Here is an 18,691-nt window from a genome sequence, read left to right on the forward strand (position 1 = left end):
TTCCTGAGTTATCGGTTCAAATTGAGAATTCACACGGTCACAACTGCGCGTCGATTTGAAAATGAAGCGAATGCTGCCATAAAAGCCAGCTCTGACCTGGCCCTTGACGTCTCCAAGTACGCTTGGCCGGATTAAGCAAGCGGCAGTGCTGGCCGCGGACCCCGGAAGCTGGAGAGCACCCGCGACCTAGCATTGCAGAAACACCTATGTAGCAGTGCCCAGGTGGTCAACACTCTGGACTCTTTAATAGTACATGTAACAGTACCCACAGCAAGTCAAGGCTTGAAGGTTTGAAAACAACACATTGAATGGGACTCGAGCAGAGTGTGTTCAATCAAAGCCAGGGCCGATGTGACCGCCTAAGATCGGCGTGCGCATAGACAGGACGGAATTGACGGACTTTGGCTCAGATCTGGTCGACAGTCGCGTGCGCCTTCGCTCATAGATTCCCAGTGTCATGTGGATTTGAATTAGTTCGATGGCAAGCCGCCTGGCGAAGGTATTGGTACAAGATCATACATCGTCTCTGCCCAACGTATTGCGGAAGGGACACTCGTCCGTACAAACTCCGATTCACGCAATCAATCCCGCTTCCCAATACTAGTTCCGTACCCGTAACTGTTCGGGATGCCATAGCCGCCGAGCCCGCCCCTTTCGGTGCTGCCCAGTCGATCTCGTCCGTGGCTCTTTAACCTCCTGGGCAACTCGACACCGCGGAAATAAGCCACGCAGATGGCTGCTGATGCAAGGGCGGATATGATGCAGTAGACCAGCGTACTGAACGTGAGATGTCCTCCCACTCCGGTCCAGCCAGAGGGCAGGCTAGTGTTGGGATACCAGCGGACACTGAAGCGCAGGGGTAGCCGGTCGCCAATTATGATCCGAGCGGGAGGTTCCCTAGAGATGGAGTATGCAGTCGCAGCCGCAATCGTCCCAGGCGCAATGGATCTGGGCGCAGCGTGGATCAACACGTTCAGACTCGTGCTCACATGCAGATGACTTTGTTGTAAAGTGCCTGTCAGAGCAACGATCATGGGCGTATAGATCTGACTCAGACTCCCTTGTCCCTCTACCATGTCCGTTGTGCCTTGCGCATACTCCTCTTTCAGCGCCGACGGCGGCAATGGCTTCGTTGGTATACGGCAAGTCAACGGCGCGTCGTTGTGAACATAGAATTCAAGCAGGTGATAGAAAGGGTCGGATATAAAGTCGATGGTACAATTGATATCTTTCTCCACGCCGAAGATAAGTTCCAGAGGTCGTCCGGTCTCGTTACAGGTTGGAAATGGGATATAGACGAGGTTTCCCGCTTCGTCCGTGATGTGCTCGCCCGTATCACTGACAAATCGTTAGTCGCGAAACGAGATGATTTAGGTGAGCTCCGTCTTACATGGTCCGGTTGAGGCAGCTGACCGCAATGGGCTGCCCAACCTTGTAGCCAGGTTGCGCGATCAATGGCTCCTGCGCAGCGCATGTCGCAATGCTTGTGTAGAGTGCGAGTAAGAGAACCCCGAAAACAGAAAATCGCAACGCCATCATTACAATCGCTTCTCAACAAATCAAAGAAATAATGAGTCGAAGGGGGTTTCCGCGCGCGTGGGCCATGGACATTAAGGTCGATGGTGCAAAGACGAATCGGTGGACGTGCCGTGGGCACGAGAGCCGGCGACAATTGCTGCGCTGCGGAGGGCTGTACTCCTCCTGCTGAAGGGCAGGGTGCATCATTACTGCAGCGCAACAACATGCGCCCACCTGGGCATATTTCGAAGTGCACATGTCTGCTGAATCGACGTCAATCGACACGCGTGCATCATATAAGAACGGTCGCTCACAGTGCAGGTAGTCCCCAACCGGGAGCGATCCCTCAGAGGTTTCTATTCGGTGAACCATCGTGATTGAGCCAGCCTGGAGGAAAGGCACTTTAGGGTTGTGAGGGTTGACATTTGGGGCGAATCTGCTCGCCGCCAGGACTGACCGTGCTGTGACTGGCGACGGAATCGCTGCGACGTTGTTCCTCCCCAACGATTCTGACTCGCCGGATGCGTAGGAGCAACCTGGTCCCAGTCATATTCCTGGCAGATCTGCCCAAAGCCACCAGGCAAGCCAGCACATCGCACGAAATGGATGAAGAAGCATGGGTGAAATTCAATTTTTTTTGATGAATACAAGTTCTCGAACGATAGTCGCCCCAAGACATGAACGCCCGCAAAGATGACAGCTCTCCAACGATGGGGGACCCGATCAATTGTTTAATCGACCTTGCCGCCCGCAGTGTTGCCTAATAGGCCGTCCATGCCGCTCTTCTCGCCCAGGCTGACGAAACCGCCGTGAGCAACCTTCAGGTATTTCCTTGACCACAATGCGAATCCAACCAAGAAAAAAAGCGTGAAGAACACGGTGACTAGCGGGTGTTCGTGGACCTGAGTCTCGATGACCCACCAAACATGGCCCAGGATCGTCATTGTCCGTTTGTACGGTATCTTAGGTGGATTCGCGACGACTCGAGGCAGAGTCTCGATGATGCTGGTTCTGCTTGGCACGATTGGATTGCCGGTCATCGTGTTCTCCCAGTACCGATGGTTGTCCTGATCATTGATGACGACCCTTTCGCCCTCGACAACTCGAATGCCAAAAGTAGTCTTGACCCATCGCTCCCAGAATTGGCCATCAACCCAGGCAAAGCCGACTTCCTTACGTTCGATGTCGTCCATGTTGATGCGAATGCTTTTGGCCGCGCGGAGAGCGCGCTGGTCGTTGCGATCTTCGGCCTCCTCGATGCGCAGCTGCTTTGCGTCACGGAGCTCCTGTCTTTCGAGCTGAAAGGCCTGTGATTGCTTGTCAATCCACTCCAGAGCAGCGTTCTTGATTTCTTTCTTGTACACGGCGAAATCCGGGCTGTCTCGGGACAATATGCCAAGAACAACCAGCTTGCCATGCATGATCTCCTTCGCGTTGGAAGCGGTCAGTTCAGGAACGATTGGGAGCCAGACCGATCGCATCCAGTGGAGCACTCTGTTCACATCTCGCATCTCCCGAGGCGATATCGGAGGGTAGTACGTGGCTTTGCCATCTCTGCTCACTAGCAGGCGTGGCCACGTGCTGATTTTGAAGCGCTTGAAAAGAGCCGGATCGGTTGTCTTGACAATTTTGGCGTGTGAGATCAGACTCAAAGCCATTCGATCGAGAGCAGCAAGGTCCTCGCTCGTTGTTGCGTCGTCGTAGAAATAAAGGAAGACCACCTCTTCCTTCTTCTCCAATTCTTCGAACGATGAAGCTGTAACATCAGCTATGCCCCGCCCGATCGCCACAGCTTTCGATGCGTAGTTGATGAGATCGCCTAAGCCTCGAAGACCATCGTATTCGACGCGCTCTCCCTCGCGGAAGAACAGTATGGTCGGGTAGCCCTGAACTTTGAGATCCTTGCACAATTTCTTATGCAGCTCACAGTTCACCTCGCCAATGTTCAATTGTCGTTCCATCTTTCGCGCCATTCCCTGCCAATTGGGGGCAAGATCCTGGCAATGATGGCACCACGGAGCGTAGAATTTGACGAACCACGGGTCCCGTGTATCGGTGACAAGTTCCTGGAAAGTCCCGGGCGTCAATTCCACGGACTTACCCAGTGGATTGGGTTTCGTGCTAGTTGAGACCCCGACTCGAGAGCCAACGAGAGACGACTTGGCTGTTGATAAAACGCCTTGTCCGTTAGCCCCCAGCACGTCGGCGCCTGATCCGCTCACTGCCTTATCGCCAGGTCTGGGGATGACCTTTGGGCCCCCAGGAAGTCTTGAACCGGGGCGAGAGGTCTCTAGTGTTGCCTCTACCCAGTCAACCATGTCTTTCATCTCCTGCGCACCCACCTTTCGGTCCACGACCTTGCCATCTTTGTACAGGACGATTGATGGGTAGCTTTGTATCGACTGGGCTGCGCAAATGTCTCCATCTGCGACGCAGTCGACTTTCGCGAATTTGAAATTGTAGAATCGTGTAAACGAATTGAGGTCGTTATGGCTCTCCCCCGAGCCCGGCGTTTGCGGTAAAGGATCGGAACTTTGATAGAACTCATAGAGGGTTTGCCAGGTCGGCGCAAATGATTTGCAGTGATGGCAGTAAGGACTGAAGAATTCCACCAGCCAGTATCCGTCCTTCACGTCTTGGTCAAAGGTCGCACCCTTCAAACCAGTCACCGGTGGTATACGCTTATTATTGAATGTGGTGTACTCTTCTGAGCCCCCCGGAATCGCTCCATCTTCAGTAGCAGAGTCAGGAGTGATCGCACCGGCGGATATTGATAACAGTGAAAAGAACAATGTCTGGAGGAATCGGCGAGGGCGCATCGCGTCAAGAACTCAAGGCTTGAAGCCCATCCAAATGAGATAATCCACCAGGCTCCGCTTGTCTCCGTTCGACCAGATCGATCAGTGGGTGAAGTTGGATTGTAAATAGCCTGCCCGCTAGATTGGTGGTTTTCGACTGGTTGATGCGAAGAGGCGGGTGGGTGCACCGTGTCCTATACTGTAGTTCGAAAGACAAGGCGTAACCGTGTCAATAACTGGTGAGATCGATGAACGTATCAGATCGCCGACTTTAGTGCTTTAATGTTATCACATACAGCTGCACCCTTCGCCGCACACGCCGCACGGGCGCCTTCAACTTTGAGGAGCGGCAACGAGCCGGCCCGTGCTTCCATGCCAGTCCTAGCTAATGACCAGTCAACCATATTGTCAATGGCATCTTCAATCAGCCCGTTCGCTATCATCGAGCTGCTACTCTTCGCGCAAATCTCACAGCCATGCGATCCACACGGCAATTGCTTGCTGCAGTCCAGCGAAGCTCTCAATTTTTGGAGGCCGGAGCTCCGACTGGATTGACTGGCCTGCTGACCCACCCAAGTCCCAGAGGAACCCTTCTCTACCTTTACAATTCGACTTTGGAGACTCTCAAGAAATTCCCGGAGCACTCAGTATACCGCAGGTCGACAGAGGCTTTGATCAACCAGCGACTGGCTATTGTGGAGGCGACAAAGCCTGCCGGACTCGAAGCATGGCAAAAACGGGTCGAGTCCGTGTTGGAGAAGCACCCTGAAGCGTTCCGTAAGATTCCAGTGAAGAACTCGACAGAATTCAACATCGTCTGGAAGGTGTCGGCAGCACGAGCAGGCCTCCCTGGCGGAGAAGAGGTGGACGATTTCAGGGGCGCTCCCTCCCTTCTCGATGGACAGCGTACAGCTTCGGAAAAGGCCAACCAAGGTCGTCTTCTAGAAAGGGACGAGGTTGCGGAGCGCCAGAACCTGCCACAGATCGAGGACGAGCCTGCGCTCACCGCAGCACAGATCAATGACATCGAGGCTAAGATCGGCGCTGGCTTGATTGAAGAGGTCATTCAAGTTGCCGAGGGCGAGAAGCAGTTAGCCGACACTTTACTTGAGAATCAGGTGTACGTGTCCTCACATTCCAATGCTTGACACATTGCTGACAACCGCTATTCAGATGGGACGAGTTGGTGGAAAAGCCTGACGGCAACCAATGGCGGTACCACGCACGGGATACACACACTGGCAAAACCCAGGCTCCTTGAGCTGTCGCAATTCAAGCCCGCGATGATGATGCGATACCGAGGTGACTGCTAACTTGTGCATTATGTAAATATATCCTCACTGTGCGAGAGATAGTTGCGTTCAAACACTCAATTTATTTGCGGTTGTATGGCCTCCTAGGAGTATGTATCGGAAAGGGGAGAGCACAGATTCGCGCTCTGCCTCCCACTCTCCGCACGAACCATTGGCGCGGAGGAAGCAGGAAACTCGATGACGGACCGGCAGCCTGGCTCTTGAGACGTTCTTTCGACGGAAATCGAGTAGTTGTACCCAGAATGGACACAACAATCGCCGTTGCGAACACTCACGCTCGTGGCAATCGCAGATTATGACACACGTGCATTACGCGGCGTGTGGAAGTAAAATTCAATACATCATATGCGCATCTGTAGGGAGCGAAGTGGGATTGTCATCAGTGAGATTCGATCACATAACACGCGTGTATAAAAGTACCGAGTTCATCCTACAGTGGGTAATGTACACCAGTCTTCTCTTCGAATTATCGAGACTTCCAAGGGTGCCCAAGCGTGAATGCATGTCGGAGGACGTCATCTGCCGAATTTTAGCCGGCCCTCCTCGAGAGCTCCTCTCGTGAGCGTTTGGAGTGACGAGAGCCGACGTGACACCCACCACAGGCGGGTCTGTACAATATCAGCAATTGTCATGGCCTTGCCTCAATCGGCGTTCAAGGATCGCGAGTTCCTTGCCGTCATCGGTGATGAGGTACCTCTCCACGGAGCTGACATACCCTCGCATCGGAGCACTGATTGGATACTTAGGACACCGTGACTGGTATCCTCCTTGCAGGCGTCGGAGTATGTATTGTGCTCAGGCAAGGACACAGCTTCAGCTAATTGATGCGATTTAGCATGTCACGGCACCGCCAGACTCGCAGAAGAATTATCTTGTAGTGGACCAAAAGACAGAGGATTCAACCATCGAGTCCTCATTCGAGCAATTTACGAAAGAGAGGAAAGACATTGCGATCCTGCTGATCAATCAACACGTACGCCTTACGCCAAGCTTATTGCGATCATGAGCTCGAGGATACTGACCTGGCTTATCAGGTTGCGGACCGTATTCGAGCCAAAGTGGACAACTACAATGCAGCATTCCCCGCCGTGCTTGAAATCCCCAGCAAAGATCATCCATACAAAGCTGAGAACGACAGCGTCATGAAGCGGGTACAGAAGTTGTTCGGAGAATAGAGGGCTCAGATATCAGTTCGTGGCACGCTGTAATGGTACTCCAGAGACGAATCACCAGAGACGAATCTCACACGTATGGCTCTGTTCCAAAACAGTTCCTCGGAGAAGCTCCCAAGGCGGTGACGTCGAAATGGACGACTTTTACATGTCGAGCGTTTCTTGGCATGCATATCACTACGCGAGAAGCAATGCGCGTCTCATGTGTCGTTTTATTACTCGTACTGTCTCGTGTAGAAGCCATTTCGTGAAGAGCGGCAGCTGTATGTACAATGCGTCTACTTGTAAAGATTGCAATCCCGTCGCCAGAAATGCAGATGATATGCAGCGGCTGTGGTTCATACGTCCTGCTTCACCAAGGTTGCGTCCGCACCGCCTCGCTTGAACTCCACCTGTGCAGTCAGGCAAGTGATGGTCTCCTCATCCTTGCTCAAAACGTCCGCCTGCACAGTGTATTTCCCAGGCGGGATCTCCTTGGGCAGATCGACGCTCTTGGCCAGCTTGAGTTCGCCCTTCTTCAATGGGCACTCGAGTTCAAGATTCTTGACATCCTCGCAAAGATCTCGGGTCATGCGGACAATAGTGATCAGACCGTATTTGACCTGCAGGTGAATCTTTGCACCGTCCTCGACGTCTTTCTTGAGATAGCCGGTTGCGACGATGTCCAGGGAAGCACCACTGTGATGTGGTCAGTACCTTGCTCGGATGAATTAGTGCAAAGCTCCTACTCACGGTCTCGGCGGGTTGGGGTTGAGGTCGACGCTGATGACATCGAGAACGTCCTCTGCAGGATCCTGGCAGTGCTTGAGTGGGTTCTCGCCGGGTACAGGGAAGTTGTCGTCGTAGATAGAGACCGAGTTGGTGCTGAACAGACCAGCAGAGACGGACGAAGCCAAAAAGGCTGTCGCAGCCACGGTAGCGAACTTCATGGTTGGATTGTTCTGCTTGGGGGAGATCCTGACAAGTCTGCTGTATAATCGCTGCTTTGTTTCGAACTCAAGGAATGTCAACAGGCGAACGGGCTCACCAAGATGAGAGAATGAATGATGATGCAGCTCTGTCTCGCCGCAGCAGCCCTAAACACTGGAGCGCCTGCTAGGCAACGTCACATGGAACTCTGATCGGCCGAAAGCGGAATAGATCCGGACACGTGCCGGACCGAGAACGTCGCATGGGCGCCAAGGCCAACTCTTGCCCTGGTTTCGTGCCTCAGGCCAATGCGGGCTGGTATGGGGAATTTAGCTTCACGACAGGTGTGCTGAATGCACCAGGGAGGGTTTGCGATTTCAAGATCTCGGACTCTCCGCCAATGAAGCCTGTGTCAACGAATGCGGATGAGAAACTTTTAACGGATCTCTTACAGGAAGTCGGTCCCGCATGAAGCGCTAGAGCGGAGTCATTGTGCATCGTCAGAGCAATCGCGCCTTACACCTCTCCACCTGCCGCCTCGGCTGGCATTGAGAATACACCCGAAAGAAACAATCTCGACGGAAACCAGCGAACGCCTTCAAGATGAAGCTCGACGTGAAGGTCAGCGGAAAAATGGGGCTCAATCTGAAGAAACCGGCTGTGGGCAGTTGTACTGATAATTTGACAGAGACAATTGTTCGCCAGGAGCGAAAGAGTCAAAGGCATTGACTTTCATCCTACAGAGCCATGGGTACGGACATTTCTCACCGACCGCGCAGTGTCAAGACTGATCGTTTGTAGATCCTCACCACACTATACAGCGGGCATGTTTACATTTGGTCATATGAAACGCAATCCATCATCAAAACGTTCGAGCTTACTGATGTCCCTGTACGCGCTGGTCGCTTCATCGCTCGCAAGAACTGGATCGTTTGTGGCAGCGATGACTACCAGCTACGAGTTTACAACTACAACACTTCAGAGAAGATCACATCCTTCGAAGCACATCCCGATTACATCCGCGCCATCGTCGTACATCCCACCCAGCCTTTCGTTCTGACCGCGAGTGATGACATGACCATCAAGCTCTGGGATTGGGATAAGAGCTGGAAGAACGTTCAGACGTTCGAAGGGCACAGTCATTATGTGATGGGTCTTGCAATAAACCCGAAGGATACCAATACTTTTGCGTCGGCATGTTTGGACCGGACAGTCAAAATCTGGAGCCTAGGATCGTCTTCGCCAAACTTCACCCTGGAAGCGCACGAGACCAAAGGTGTCAATCATGTCGATTACTACCCTCAGTCGGACAAGCCGTACCTGTTGACGACTTCGGATGACCGGACCGTCAAAATCTGGGACTACACCACGAAGGCGCTGATTGCGACATTGGAAGGCCACACGTCGAACGTTTCCTTTGCGTGCTACCACCCCGAACTGCCCGTGATCATCTCGGGTTCTGAGGATGGCACGGTCAAGATATGGCACGCCAACACGTACAGGCTAGAGCAGTCCCTGTCGTACGGGCTGGAGCGAGCGTGGTGTGTCTCATACCAGCGCGGCAAGCAGGGGATTGCCATGGGATTCGACGACGGTGCGGTCGTGGTAAAGATGGGTCGTGAAGAGCCAGCGGTATCGATGGACGGTTCAGGGAAGATTATTTGGGCGCGCCACGCCGAGATTCTCACGTCGGTCTTGAAGGGCGGAGACAAGAACCTGAAAGACGGCGAGGTCATCACACTGCCTTCAAAGGATCTCGGGAGCACCGAAATCTACCCCCAGACACTTATCCATTCGCCAAACGGCCGTTTCGTCGCAGTTTGCGGCGACGGCGAATACATCATCTACACCGCGCTCGCTCTACGAAATCAAGCATTCGGATCGGCACTGGATTTCGCTTGGGCATCAAAAGAGAACGACAAAGACTACGCCATCCGAGAGTCGCAGTATTCTGTCAAGATCTACCGCAATTTCAAGCCCAAGGCTGGCGACGGCACCGTCAACGTCGGTTACACCGCCGATGGACTCAGCGGTGGCGTCCTCCTTGGTGTGAAAGGTGCGGGAGGCATTGGCTTCTTCGATTGGGAGAGCGGCAAGCTCGTCCGGAGGATTGAGGTCGAGCCGAAGAACGTGTACTGGTCGGAATCTGGAGAACTTGTCTGCCTGGCCTGCGAGGATACCTATTACGTGCTTCGATATTCAAGAGAACAATATGTCGCCGCGCTGCAATCAGGTGCAGCCGACGAGGACGGCGTCGAGGAAGCCTTCGAGGTGGTCTGCGACATCAATGAAAGGTACGCGTGCACCTCACGCCCGCCATGGTTTGAAAGGATGATATGCTGACAAGGATGTGTAGTGTCCGCACTGGTCAATGGGTCGGCGATTGCTTCGTCTACACCAACAGCACCAACCGACTAAATTACTTGGTTGGCGATCAGACGTACACGGTCTCGCACTTCGACCAACCATACTACGTCCTGGGCTATCTCCCGCGAGATGGTCGGGTCTACGTCTGCGACAAGGATGTCAGTGTCACGTCATTTGCGCTGTCGGTCAGCGTCATCGAATATCAGACGCTCGTCCTCCGCGGAGACCTCGAATCAGCGACCGAGATGCTCAACCAGGGCGACATCCCCGAGGAGCAGAAGAACAAGATCGCGCGGTTCCTCGAAGGCCAAGGCTACAAGGAGCAGGCCCTGGAGGTCGCGACGGACAGCGAGCATCGTTTCGAACTCGCGCTCGGCCTGAACCAGCTCAGCATCGCGCTCGAGCTCGCCCGCGAAGCAGACGTGGAGCATAAATGGAAGACCGTGGGCGACGCCGCTCTGTCTGCCTGGGACATCGCGCTCGCCGAGGAGTGCTTCCGTCACGCCAAGGACCTCGGAAGCCTGCTGCTCCTGTACACCTCTTCCGCCGACGAAGAAGGCCTCCGCTCCCTGGCCGCCAAGGCGCAGGACGCCGGCCAGCACAACGTCGCGTTCACGAGTTTGTGGCAGGTCGGGGATGTGGACGCGTGTCTCGATGTCCTGCTCAAGACCAACCGCACCGCCGAGGCCGTCCTGTTCGCGCAGACGTACAAGCCCTCGCGTTGCAAGGAGATCGTCGGCGAATGGAAGACGGGCCTGGAGAAGGGCGGCAAGGCCAAAGTAGCTCGCCTCATCGGCGTGCCCGGCGATGACGAGGAGATGTTCCCCGAGTGGGAGGAGTATCTCCGGCTCGAGAGTGAGGGCGGATCACACGCGGACCTGATCGACGTCCACACTGCGACCGAGGGGGACGAGGCGGCCGAGGCGGCGGATGAAGACGCCCAGGCCGACTCGGCGGACGCCGAAGAAGCCGGTGAGGAGGACGATGACGACGAGGCGACGGCATGAACGTTTCGATCGGACGCCAAGGTGGAAAATGGTTTAGATTTGGGGGAGAAAAAGGGACCTCTGATGCACGACCTGCATGCCAGCCTTGATGTAGCCACGATTTTAGAAGACAATATGACCCGTTGTGTGCACACGAACACAAAGCATGAGAGATGTATGCGGCGCGGCCGATGGTATTGATTTTGCTCGAGGGGCCTTCGCTTGCATGCCTGTTTGCTCCAGGGCGCTCCCTGCTGGACGCCACACCATTCGTCGATGTCATGAGTCTGGCACCTGGCCGTGATGGAACCTTGGCGGGCATAGCAGGTTCAGATGTAAGGGGCTTTTTGGGCGAGTCACGGCCATGCATAATCGCCCTGACTTCGGAGGCGGTGATGGGCAGATCAACGCCGATCCCACAGCTCTGCGACAGCACGACGCACGCAGCCATACAGTACATCCTCCCGCCGTCCGTCGGACCCACCCATGGACTGATTCATCGACTCATTCCGCGCAGGAATGCCTGCATGGGTTTGAATGCACGTGTACGATGCCGCGATGCGCGACCACGCGTGGTTTATGCAGCAGCGCCTTGCCGGCCGGTGGTGGTCGTCATCCACTTCCGTTCGGATGGGGTCGGTGCTGCCGGAGACGTCCTGCCAGGCGCGCTCTTCTCATCACCACATGGAGGAGGAGGTAAACCTCAGGCCTGGCGAAGGTGGGTGGTTGTTGTGCTGTACGTAGTCGTGGCAGCGTGCGGTCGATGGGCACGGTGGGCTGCAGGGCCGCTCTGGTGTTTTTAGAGTTTCGATAGGTCGGCAGTCCGCGCGAGGTTCTCAGCTAGCCACGAGGGCAGCCCCTCGCCCGCATCGGGATAATGTCGTCCACACGCTGGAGCGACTGTGCGTGGTCGTCGCAACCCTCACTCTCGCGCTGACTCGCTGCCCGCGAAGACAGAAGACAGCATTCTGCACACGGCGTCCCTTGCTCAGAGGACGAGCCGCAGCAGCCTCCCGTCTCACTCGGTCGTCTACGGAAAACCTGAGGTCGCCGGGATGATCCCTACCTAGGACTGGAATATCTTCCTGTGACGTGAGGTTGGGTGGAAATCGTGATCGAGGTTCCCGTGGAGAGGCAGATGGGACGTGCTGGACACCCCCCATGGCCTCCACTGACGAAAGGCGGCGTCTCGTGGCAAGTTCGAGCGGGTTCCGCACGTTCTCTCGGGCGAAGGGTCAATCGATGGAGGGCGACATGCGACTATCTCGATGCGGCAGTGCTCGGCTATTGGTCTTTCTCCCAACCCTGCCACGCCTGTCTCGATCGCTCGCCCCGATGGAGTGCCTCTGGGAGCGACCGGTGTGAAAGAAACACCGCCCCGCCCAGCTTTCATACTGTAGCGACGGTGTAGTCCCACCGTGCCCAGAGCCGTCATTGGATAGACTCCCTCTGCCGCTTTCTTTTCTCCTCCCATGCGCCTTCCCAAACGAGTGTCGACGCCCAGAAAGGCCTGTCGTGCATATGCATGATGTCGCCCATGCAGGCGAGAGGGCACCGCCACACGCGCAGGGTGGAGCAAAAGCCAGGCATGTGTCGCACATGGCAGGAATGTCACAGCCACCCGGACGAGCATCTCCAGACGGATGACCCGAGACCTGCGTTCCGTCGCGCACTCTCTGTGTGGAGACCATGGAGCAGTATCTAGCATCTAGCATCTAGCATCTAGTATCTAGTATCTAGTATCTAGGATCTAGTATCCATCGTTCCTCTCGAGCACTCCAGGCCCACCCATCGGTGCGAGTGTCCGTCAGTCCGCGGGCGTGCACGGAATGGCCGCCGGTCGGGCGCTCCGTCCTCGATCGAACAGCGGCGAGTTCGGTGGCGTGAGCCAAGCCCGTGGACGGGCGCAATAGAGACGAGACTACGGTCGAATGAAATCCAACTACTGTGCCCGACAACATGCTGCGAAGCACCAAGGCCCCGAGAGGATCGCGTCTCCGCCAGGAGTGATGTGCACCGGTAGTGCCAATAAGCTCTGCGAAGGTCCACGGGTGTTCCGACGTCTAGGTTCCGTGATCAACGAATTCCGTCATCTCTCCCTCCCCACCAGGCTCTGAGCCTCGAACTTCCCGTCAGGTTCACGGTCGGTCGATCGTGATCGCTTGCCGCTCGCCCTTTCACCTCCGCCCGCCCGCCCGACCGTCCGCCCGACCGCCACCGCCCGCCTCCATCACCGCCGCGGGCTGCAGTCACGGGGTGGGAGGAGGAGGACGAGGAGGTGAAGACGGCCACGATGGCGACGACGGCGCGGCCAGAGTTTACGCGAGAGGAAGATCAGCGGCCGGCATGTGGTAGTGACGGTAGTGGGGAAGGTAGCGTGGTGCATCAGCCAGACCCTCGGGCTGTCCTGGCCACAAGTACAGTACTGTACAGTCCAAACCACGCACACACGCACGCACGCACGCACGCAAGTCACTGCAGTCCAATGAGCGAGTGACTCCAGTCGTGCCAGCCCAGTCCGTCTGCCTCCTCTGGTCCTCTACGTAAAGCACAGCAACTGTACAGCACCCAGGTATCTGCCCACGCGGAGCCCGTTCTCCTTCTTCCCTCATGAACGTCCGCGGGTCCCTCTCAGCGTCGGTCGGAGTGCAGCGTCCGGGTCGCATGCGGTCCAGGCCTGCCCTCTGCTGAGAGTGGCCGACCGCCTGCATACCCGGGTACATGCCTATAGCAATTCTTTGTCGCCGTGGTGCTGCGCGACAGGTTTTTCCAGCAGCCCTGTAGTAATTGCCTAGGTGCTCAGGACGTACGTCGGGAGCGGTATCGTACGTTTGGTCCCAAGGTTGGCCTCCCTCCAAGGGAGCGATCGCTCTCCGGGGTCCCTTCCAGTGTACGTATTGTACTAGGGTGCTAGGTCACATCTCATATCCACGACAATGGGGATGCACAGGCGCACACACGAGGCGAAATGAGCTGGAGGATTTCAGCTTGCCCGGCGGCTTCGTGCGCGACTAGAGGAAAACCAGGCGCAGCGACTAGTAATCGGCTAGGTAACGTCGAGCCATCGCACCATACCTGGGGCGCACTCACCTCACCGTTAGCGCCCTCGACGAGAAGAAGCTGGGAAACATGCAGCGAAACCAGCACCTTATGGCCGTCGTGAGTATTATTCTTACCATCAGGCATGATATTAGTACAATATCCCATGTGATGGGAACCCTGATCCGGACACCACTGACACCGATACTCCAGGGCTGACTAAGCACATGGACTACTTCCCGGTGTCGACGTCGATGAAGCCAAGACAGACACACGGACAGACAGACAGACAAAGACAGACAGACCCGAGCCCATGGGAACACAGACACCTCCACCTCCACCTCCACCTGCACTACCTACTCTTCGACTACAGTACTGCCCTGCCCACTGCGCATTGTGCACGGCACTCGATCTTGTCTCCCTTGACGACTCCTCGCGCCCGTCTGCCCTGCTGTATCCTCATCGCCTGACATTGCTTTCTGTGGACCGACTCCGGTGCTCGCCGACGCAGACTCCTCAGACTCCTCAGCCTCCTCAGCCTCCGCGACTGACCTTCGCCGACCACCTCCACTCTCCCGCTCGCAGGCCACTTCGTCACATCGGACACCGCCCTCGACGGAATCATCGACGCAGTCCACGCACTTGACAGCTCCGAATAGTAATCCAAGCGCGTGCGTCGTCCACGAGATTCATTGATTCATTGATTCATTCGTCCTTCATTCGTCACAGGGCCCCTCCGAGTGGATATAGCTGCGGTCTTCGTCATCGGTCACGGACTCGACCGCACGCCTCTGCCTTTCTGCCGCTCGCTCAACCTCCAGCTCTCTTCCAACCTCGAAAGCCAGGCCCGTCTTCGGCGGAAGCGGTGTGTCACGCAAACGATCCTGCCGTCGCCCCACGCAGACACACGGCCATCACCACGACCCTTCCTACACGCGGATCCTGTGCGTTCACCTGCTCTGTGTGGCATTCCCGATTTCTCGAGGTCAACGACAGCGATCGCGCGCACTGCTGGTCCGAGCCGTCGAATCGGGGTCAATCGAAGCCTGGAAGCCCTTCTTTCGAGTGATCGGGGACCGTTGGGACTCCACACGACCGATAGCCCAACTGCCGGCCGAGTTTGAGGATCCTGCATATCCGGGTCCGATCTGCAGGAACATGCCCGGCTTCGGACGCTGCGATAGAACTTACCGTCAATATCGCCTGTGAGGCACCACCACGAATGGATCCCGGCTCTGGACTCGATCACCACAACCATGGGGACGGGAGGTCGGGCAACGGCCAAGACACGTCGGCCGCGGAAGCTGTCCTCGCCGCGAGACTCTCGCGAAGGCGCACCAAGACCGGCTGCCTCACGTGTCGCAAGCGCCGGATCAAGTGCGACGAAGGGAAACCGACTTGTCGGAATTGCCACAAGAGCAAACGCGCTTGCGAAGGCTACAGCAACCGGGTCGTCTTTAGGAGTTCCACTCTCGACCAGCACAGCCCGGCGGCCAATGGGTCAAGCGTGGCCTTCCAAGCGGGCCAAACCCCAGGGCCATTGCTACCGTTCCCATCTCTGCAACCCTCAGGGATGGATCCAGCGCTGGGGGGAGCTCTGCACGGCGCATCGTTGGCGCAGTATGCAGCGCTGCTCCGCCACGGTCCGCAAGATGGCTCTTCCGTCCATCCACAACCGCATGTACTTCTCCAGCGACAGATGATGTTCAATGAAGGTGCAACGTCGGAGCTGCCGCCTCAGGGTAGTCGCCCGCACCCAATCGCTCCCACGTCGCTCCAGCAACTCGCTTCTGCCCTGTCTCTAGACCAACAACGGTATCTCGGTCAGCGGGTCTCTCTTGATGGGCAGCAAATGTCAATACGACCTCCGCCGATCATCCCTCTGCAAGGGCCGTTTGGTGTGTTGCCGACCAATCCAGGCTCGGCGACGAGTCATTCGATGCAAATGCATAGTCCGCCTCATACGGGCTCGGCTGCCGGTCAGCCCAATTACTTCGCCCAGCCCGGCTCGATCACGAGCCAGCCGAGCACGCCGTACGGGGTGAATCCGAATTGGAACGGACTCGTGTTTTCTCAAAGCACAAGTCCGCCACACATGTCCAACGTATCGGCCACGCCTCCTCAAAGTGCCTTTTTCACACCGAGTCCCGGGTTGGAACAGGCGAATTGGCCCCCCGGTGGACCTGCTGCGGGGGCCGAGCTCGGAAACACGACCGCCTGGCTGAATCAATCGACGAACAGCTCGCCAAGCCAGTTCAACGCCGACTCCACAGGTTTTCCGACCCCGCAAGCTTATGCGCAAGGACGGTTTCAGTTCGACGACGACGTGAGCCTGGCCGCACCGGCATCGATGGACCTCAATTCACTTCTGTCGGCCGCAGCAGTCCGGACACAGGACGATGATTATTACGACGTATACGCCGACGAGGACGACAGGATGGGCCTGTTGCCGGAAGCCGAGATGGATCGATATCGAGGTGGTCGGCCGAACCATGGGACGCTCAGCGGACTTCTAGATATGAACCAAATGATCGCGCACGATGTCCGCACTCGTGCATACGACACGTTCGTGTTCCCGGGCTTCCTGGATCATTATCGAGCCGAGCAGGCGGCGAATCCTTTGAAGAACGACGCGACCAAGCGCGTGTTTGCCCACTTCATCGCTGTCACCGGGCCGAGCCTGTCCATTTTCGAACGCCATCATCGCAACACTTCAATGCTGTTCAATCCAGGAGCCGTACCGGCATCGCAGCAGGGCCTTTGGACGCACAGCTTGCCCATGGCTGCCTTGAAAGATCAAGCGCTCCTGCAGGCCATGCTTGCGTTGGCCAGCTTACATATCGCCCGCCTACAAAACGCCTCTACGACGCCTTCATTGCTTCATTATGGGTGGGCCAGCAAGAGTGTGTTCAATAGCCTCAATGACCCAGCAAAACGGCGGCAGCCCACCACCATCGCAGCGACCCTCTTGCTCGGCTTCTACGAGATCATGACAGCCGACCACATGAAATGGAACATGCATTTGACAGGCGCCATGCAGCTGTTTGTCGAAACGGATTTCGCACATATGGCGAGAGAATTCAGACGGATGAAGAGCCAGCATGCCACAAACTTCCCACTCGTTGGGACAGGCAACTCTGCGTTGAGACAGGCCGAGGCGCTGGACCAGACGTTTGATGTCGACGACCGTGTGGTGAGCTTTTTGGTGGGCCGAGAGGTGCGGTACGATGACCATGGCAGTGTCGAAGAGGTCGCGCAGCCCCCAAGACCATCGGCTGGCCTGGATCTGGCCAAGTATGAGCTGTTGAAGGATTTGTACTGGTGGTACTGCAAACAGGACGTATATCAGAGCATCGTCAGCGGCAACCCCTTGCTGTAAGTCTACCCCTTTGCTCGATCACGGCCATGCCCATGACGCGACGAGGACGAATTGCTGACACTCATCAGGATGGATTTCAGTCGTTGGGCCAGCTGCCCGCCGCGAGGCCCTCTGGGCCATCCCGGAGCAGTGTACGGATCGGTCGACCATCTCGTGCTCCTGCTCGCCCGAATCGCCGATTTCGCATCACGGGACAGGGCTCGCAAGCTAAAGCAGATGGAGGCTAACGGTGGGCACTGGCGACCGCCGCCCAGCATGCAGATGCACATGCCGCGACCACCGCCTGGGCAGACACCGCCGCAGCCGCAACAAGCACCATCGCCACAGTTCTATGGGATGGCGCCACCGCCACGTACCAACATACGAATGCCCTCGTCCTACGTGCCGACGGACGGGAGCACTGCTACCCAAGCACCGAGCGGCCAGTTCCCGGCTCCCGACCATGACCTCGAGGCAGCCACCGATGCCGCCAAAGGAGAGATGGGTCGCATCCGAGCAGCTCTGCAAAGATTTCGGGAGGCGCTCGAGCTGACTTTCCAGCCGCTCGGACCTGAGCACTACGATTCGCCCGTGACAGCCTTTGGGCCTGCTACGACCTATTCATCGGCGGACATCAGTTGCCTCTGGGCCATCTATCACATGGCGGAGATCATCGCCATCCGCTCCCATCCCGACATGCCGCCCGCCGCCCACGTCGCCGCCGCCGTGGCGGCCAGCCTCACCCACGAACACGCGCAAGAGATCGGCCGCATCTCCGCCGGCCTGTACGCCATGGCCGGCGACGGATCCCTCGGCGGCGGCGGCGACCGATCGATCAACCCCAGCCTCGGGGCCGCGCTCTGCGAGAGCTGCATGCCGTCCTTCTTCGCCGCCATCCAATACACGGACGCCGGGCAGCGCGGCGAGACCGTCCGCCAGATCTTCAGCATCTCGCGCCGCACCGGCTGGGGCAGCGGCGAGCTCATCGCCAGCGGCTGCGAGACGTCGTGGGTGAAGGCCGCCAAGCTCGGGCGCGGCCCGCCCTACACGCGGATCCTGCGCTCCGAGGACAGCGAGGACCCCCGCCTGAACGGCAGCTGGGAGAGGCTCGACCCGGACGCCGAGCCGCCGGAGGATGGCGACGACGGCGATCGGAGGCTGGTCCGGAAGAAGCCGACCGCGAGGCTGTTCTGGGGCGTCGGGGTCATGGGGCGGGAGGGGGATGTGTAAA

At 57.0% G+C, this 18,691-nt stretch overlaps 9 protein-coding genes across 9 annotated transcripts; 5 read left to right on the forward strand and 4 right to left on the reverse strand.

The window, feature by feature from the left end:
- Positions 1-419: 419 nt before the first annotated feature.
- On the reverse strand, positions 420-1,631 carry K489DRAFT_86633 (uncharacterized protein). Its single transcript, XM_033608989.1, has 2 exons — positions 1,391-1,631; positions 420-1,338 (listed from the first exon to the last, which is right to left on the reverse strand). The coding sequence occupies exons 1-2, from the start codon at positions 1,537-1,539 to the stop codon at positions 582-584; spliced, it is 906 nt and encodes a 301-aa protein (XP_033456061.1). The 5' UTR covers positions 1,540-1,631; the 3' UTR covers positions 420-581.
- A 552-nt stretch (positions 1,632-2,183) lies between these two features.
- K489DRAFT_434843 (protein disulfide isomerase) lies at positions 2,184-4,337 on the reverse strand (the record flags this gene model as incomplete). Its single annotated transcript, XM_033608575.1, has 1 exon — positions 2,184-4,337. One exon carries the CDS (start codon positions 4,335-4,337, stop codon positions 2,250-2,252), a length of 2,088 nt encoding a protein of 695 aa, XP_033456062.1. The 3' UTR covers positions 2,184-2,249.
- Positions 4,338-4,733: 396 nt separating this feature from the next.
- K489DRAFT_384523 (uncharacterized protein) lies at positions 4,734-6,054 on the forward strand. Its single transcript, XM_033605877.1, has 2 exons — positions 4,734-5,436; positions 5,490-6,054. The coding sequence occupies exons 1-2, from the start codon at positions 4,793-4,795 to the stop codon at positions 5,575-5,577; spliced, it is 732 nt and encodes a 243-aa protein (XP_033456063.1). The 5' UTR covers positions 4,734-4,792; the 3' UTR covers positions 5,578-6,054.
- Positions 6,055-6,259: 205 nt separating this feature from the next.
- Positions 6,260-6,804, forward strand: K489DRAFT_326619 (vacuolar ATP synthase; the record flags this gene model as incomplete). The annotated part of the gene is made up of 4 exons (XM_033601914.1): positions 6,260-6,319; positions 6,376-6,411; positions 6,465-6,602; positions 6,664-6,804. 4 exons carry the CDS (start codon positions 6,260-6,262, stop codon positions 6,802-6,804), a joined length of 375 nt encoding a protein of 124 aa, XP_033456064.1.
- Positions 6,805-7,139: 335 nt separating this feature from the next.
- On the reverse strand, positions 7,140-7,730 carry K489DRAFT_413455 (putative phosphatidylglycerol/phosphatidylinositol transfer protein; the record flags this gene model as incomplete). Its single annotated transcript, XM_033608041.1, has 2 exons — positions 7,140-7,479; positions 7,534-7,730. 2 exons carry the CDS (start codon positions 7,728-7,730, stop codon positions 7,140-7,142), a joined length of 537 nt encoding a protein of 178 aa, XP_033456065.1.
- Positions 7,731-8,077: 347 nt separating this feature from the next.
- On the forward strand, positions 8,078-11,336 carry K489DRAFT_384524 (Coatomer, beta' subunit). The gene is made up of 4 exons (XM_033605878.1): positions 8,078-8,331; positions 8,399-8,461; positions 8,512-10,004; positions 10,067-11,336. Exons 1-4 carry the CDS (start codon positions 8,314-8,316, stop codon positions 11,082-11,084), a joined length of 2,592 nt encoding a protein of 863 aa, XP_033456066.1. The 5' UTR covers positions 8,078-8,313; the 3' UTR covers positions 11,085-11,336.
- A 490-nt stretch (positions 11,337-11,826) lies between these two features.
- On the reverse strand, positions 11,827-13,076 carry K489DRAFT_86734 (uncharacterized protein). The gene has a single exon (XM_033608992.1). It carries the CDS (start codon positions 12,769-12,771, stop codon positions 12,130-12,132), a length of 642 nt encoding a protein of 213 aa, XP_033456067.1. The 5' UTR covers positions 12,772-13,076; the 3' UTR covers positions 11,827-12,129.
- Positions 13,077-14,010: 934 nt separating this feature from the next.
- On the forward strand, positions 14,011-14,950 carry K489DRAFT_384526 (uncharacterized protein). The gene is made up of 2 exons (XM_033605879.1): positions 14,011-14,222; positions 14,316-14,950. The coding sequence occupies exon 2, from the start codon at positions 14,416-14,418 to the stop codon at positions 14,746-14,748; it is 333 nt and encodes a 110-aa protein (XP_033456068.1). The 5' UTR covers positions 14,011-14,222; positions 14,316-14,415; the 3' UTR covers positions 14,749-14,950.
- Positions 14,951-15,324: 374 nt separating this feature from the next.
- K489DRAFT_326558 (uncharacterized protein) lies at positions 15,325-18,690 on the forward strand (the record flags this gene model as incomplete). Its single annotated transcript, XM_033601910.1, has 3 exons — positions 15,325-15,602; positions 16,035-17,477; positions 17,550-18,690. The coding sequence occupies 3 exons, from the start codon at positions 15,325-15,327 to the stop codon at positions 18,688-18,690; spliced, it is 2,862 nt and encodes a 953-aa protein (XP_033456069.1).
- Position 18,691: the final 1 nt, after the last annotated feature.

This window comes from Dissoconium aciculare (assembly GCF_010015565.1).
Source record: "Dissoconium aciculare CBS 342.82 unplaced genomic scaffold K489scaffold_15, whole genome shotgun sequence".
Lineage (NCBI taxonomy): Eukaryota > Fungi > Ascomycota > Dothideomycetes > Mycosphaerellales > Dissoconiaceae > Dissoconium > Dissoconium aciculare.

Excerpts from the sequence above, each read along its gene's own strand:
- K489DRAFT_384523 (XM_033605877.1), top strand. The coding sequence starts at position 4,793 with ATGCGATCCACACGGCAATTGCTTGCTGCAGTCCAGCGAAGCTCTCAA. Across the intron at positions 5,437-5,489 it reads ACTTTACTTGAGAATCAGGT|ATGGGACGAGTTGGTGGAAA; the intron begins GTACGTGTCCTC and ends ACCGCTATTCAG.
- K489DRAFT_86633 (XM_033608989.1), bottom strand. The coding sequence starts at position 1,539 with ATGATGGCGTTGCGATTTTCTGTTTTCGGGGTTCTCTTACTCGCACTC. Across the intron at positions 1,339-1,390 it reads AGCTGCCTCAACCGGACCAT|TGATACGGGCGAGCACATCA; the intron begins GTAAGACGGAGC and ends ACGATTTGTCAG.
- K489DRAFT_86734 (XM_033608992.1), bottom strand. The coding sequence starts at position 12,771 with ATGCTAGATACTGCTCCATGGTCTCCACACAGAGAGTGCGCGACGGAA.
- K489DRAFT_384526 (XM_033605879.1), top strand. The coding sequence starts at position 14,416 with ATGGGAACACAGACACCTCCACCTCCACCTCCACCTGCACTACCTACT.
- K489DRAFT_384524 (XM_033605878.1), top strand. Across the intron at positions 8,462-8,511 it reads TTCATCCTACAGAGCCATGG|ATCCTCACCACACTATACAG; the intron begins GTACGGACATTT and ends GATCGTTTGTAG. Across the intron at positions 10,005-10,066 it reads GTCTGCGACATCAATGAAAG|TGTCCGCACTGGTCAATGGG; the intron begins GTACGCGTGCAC and ends AAGGATGTGTAG.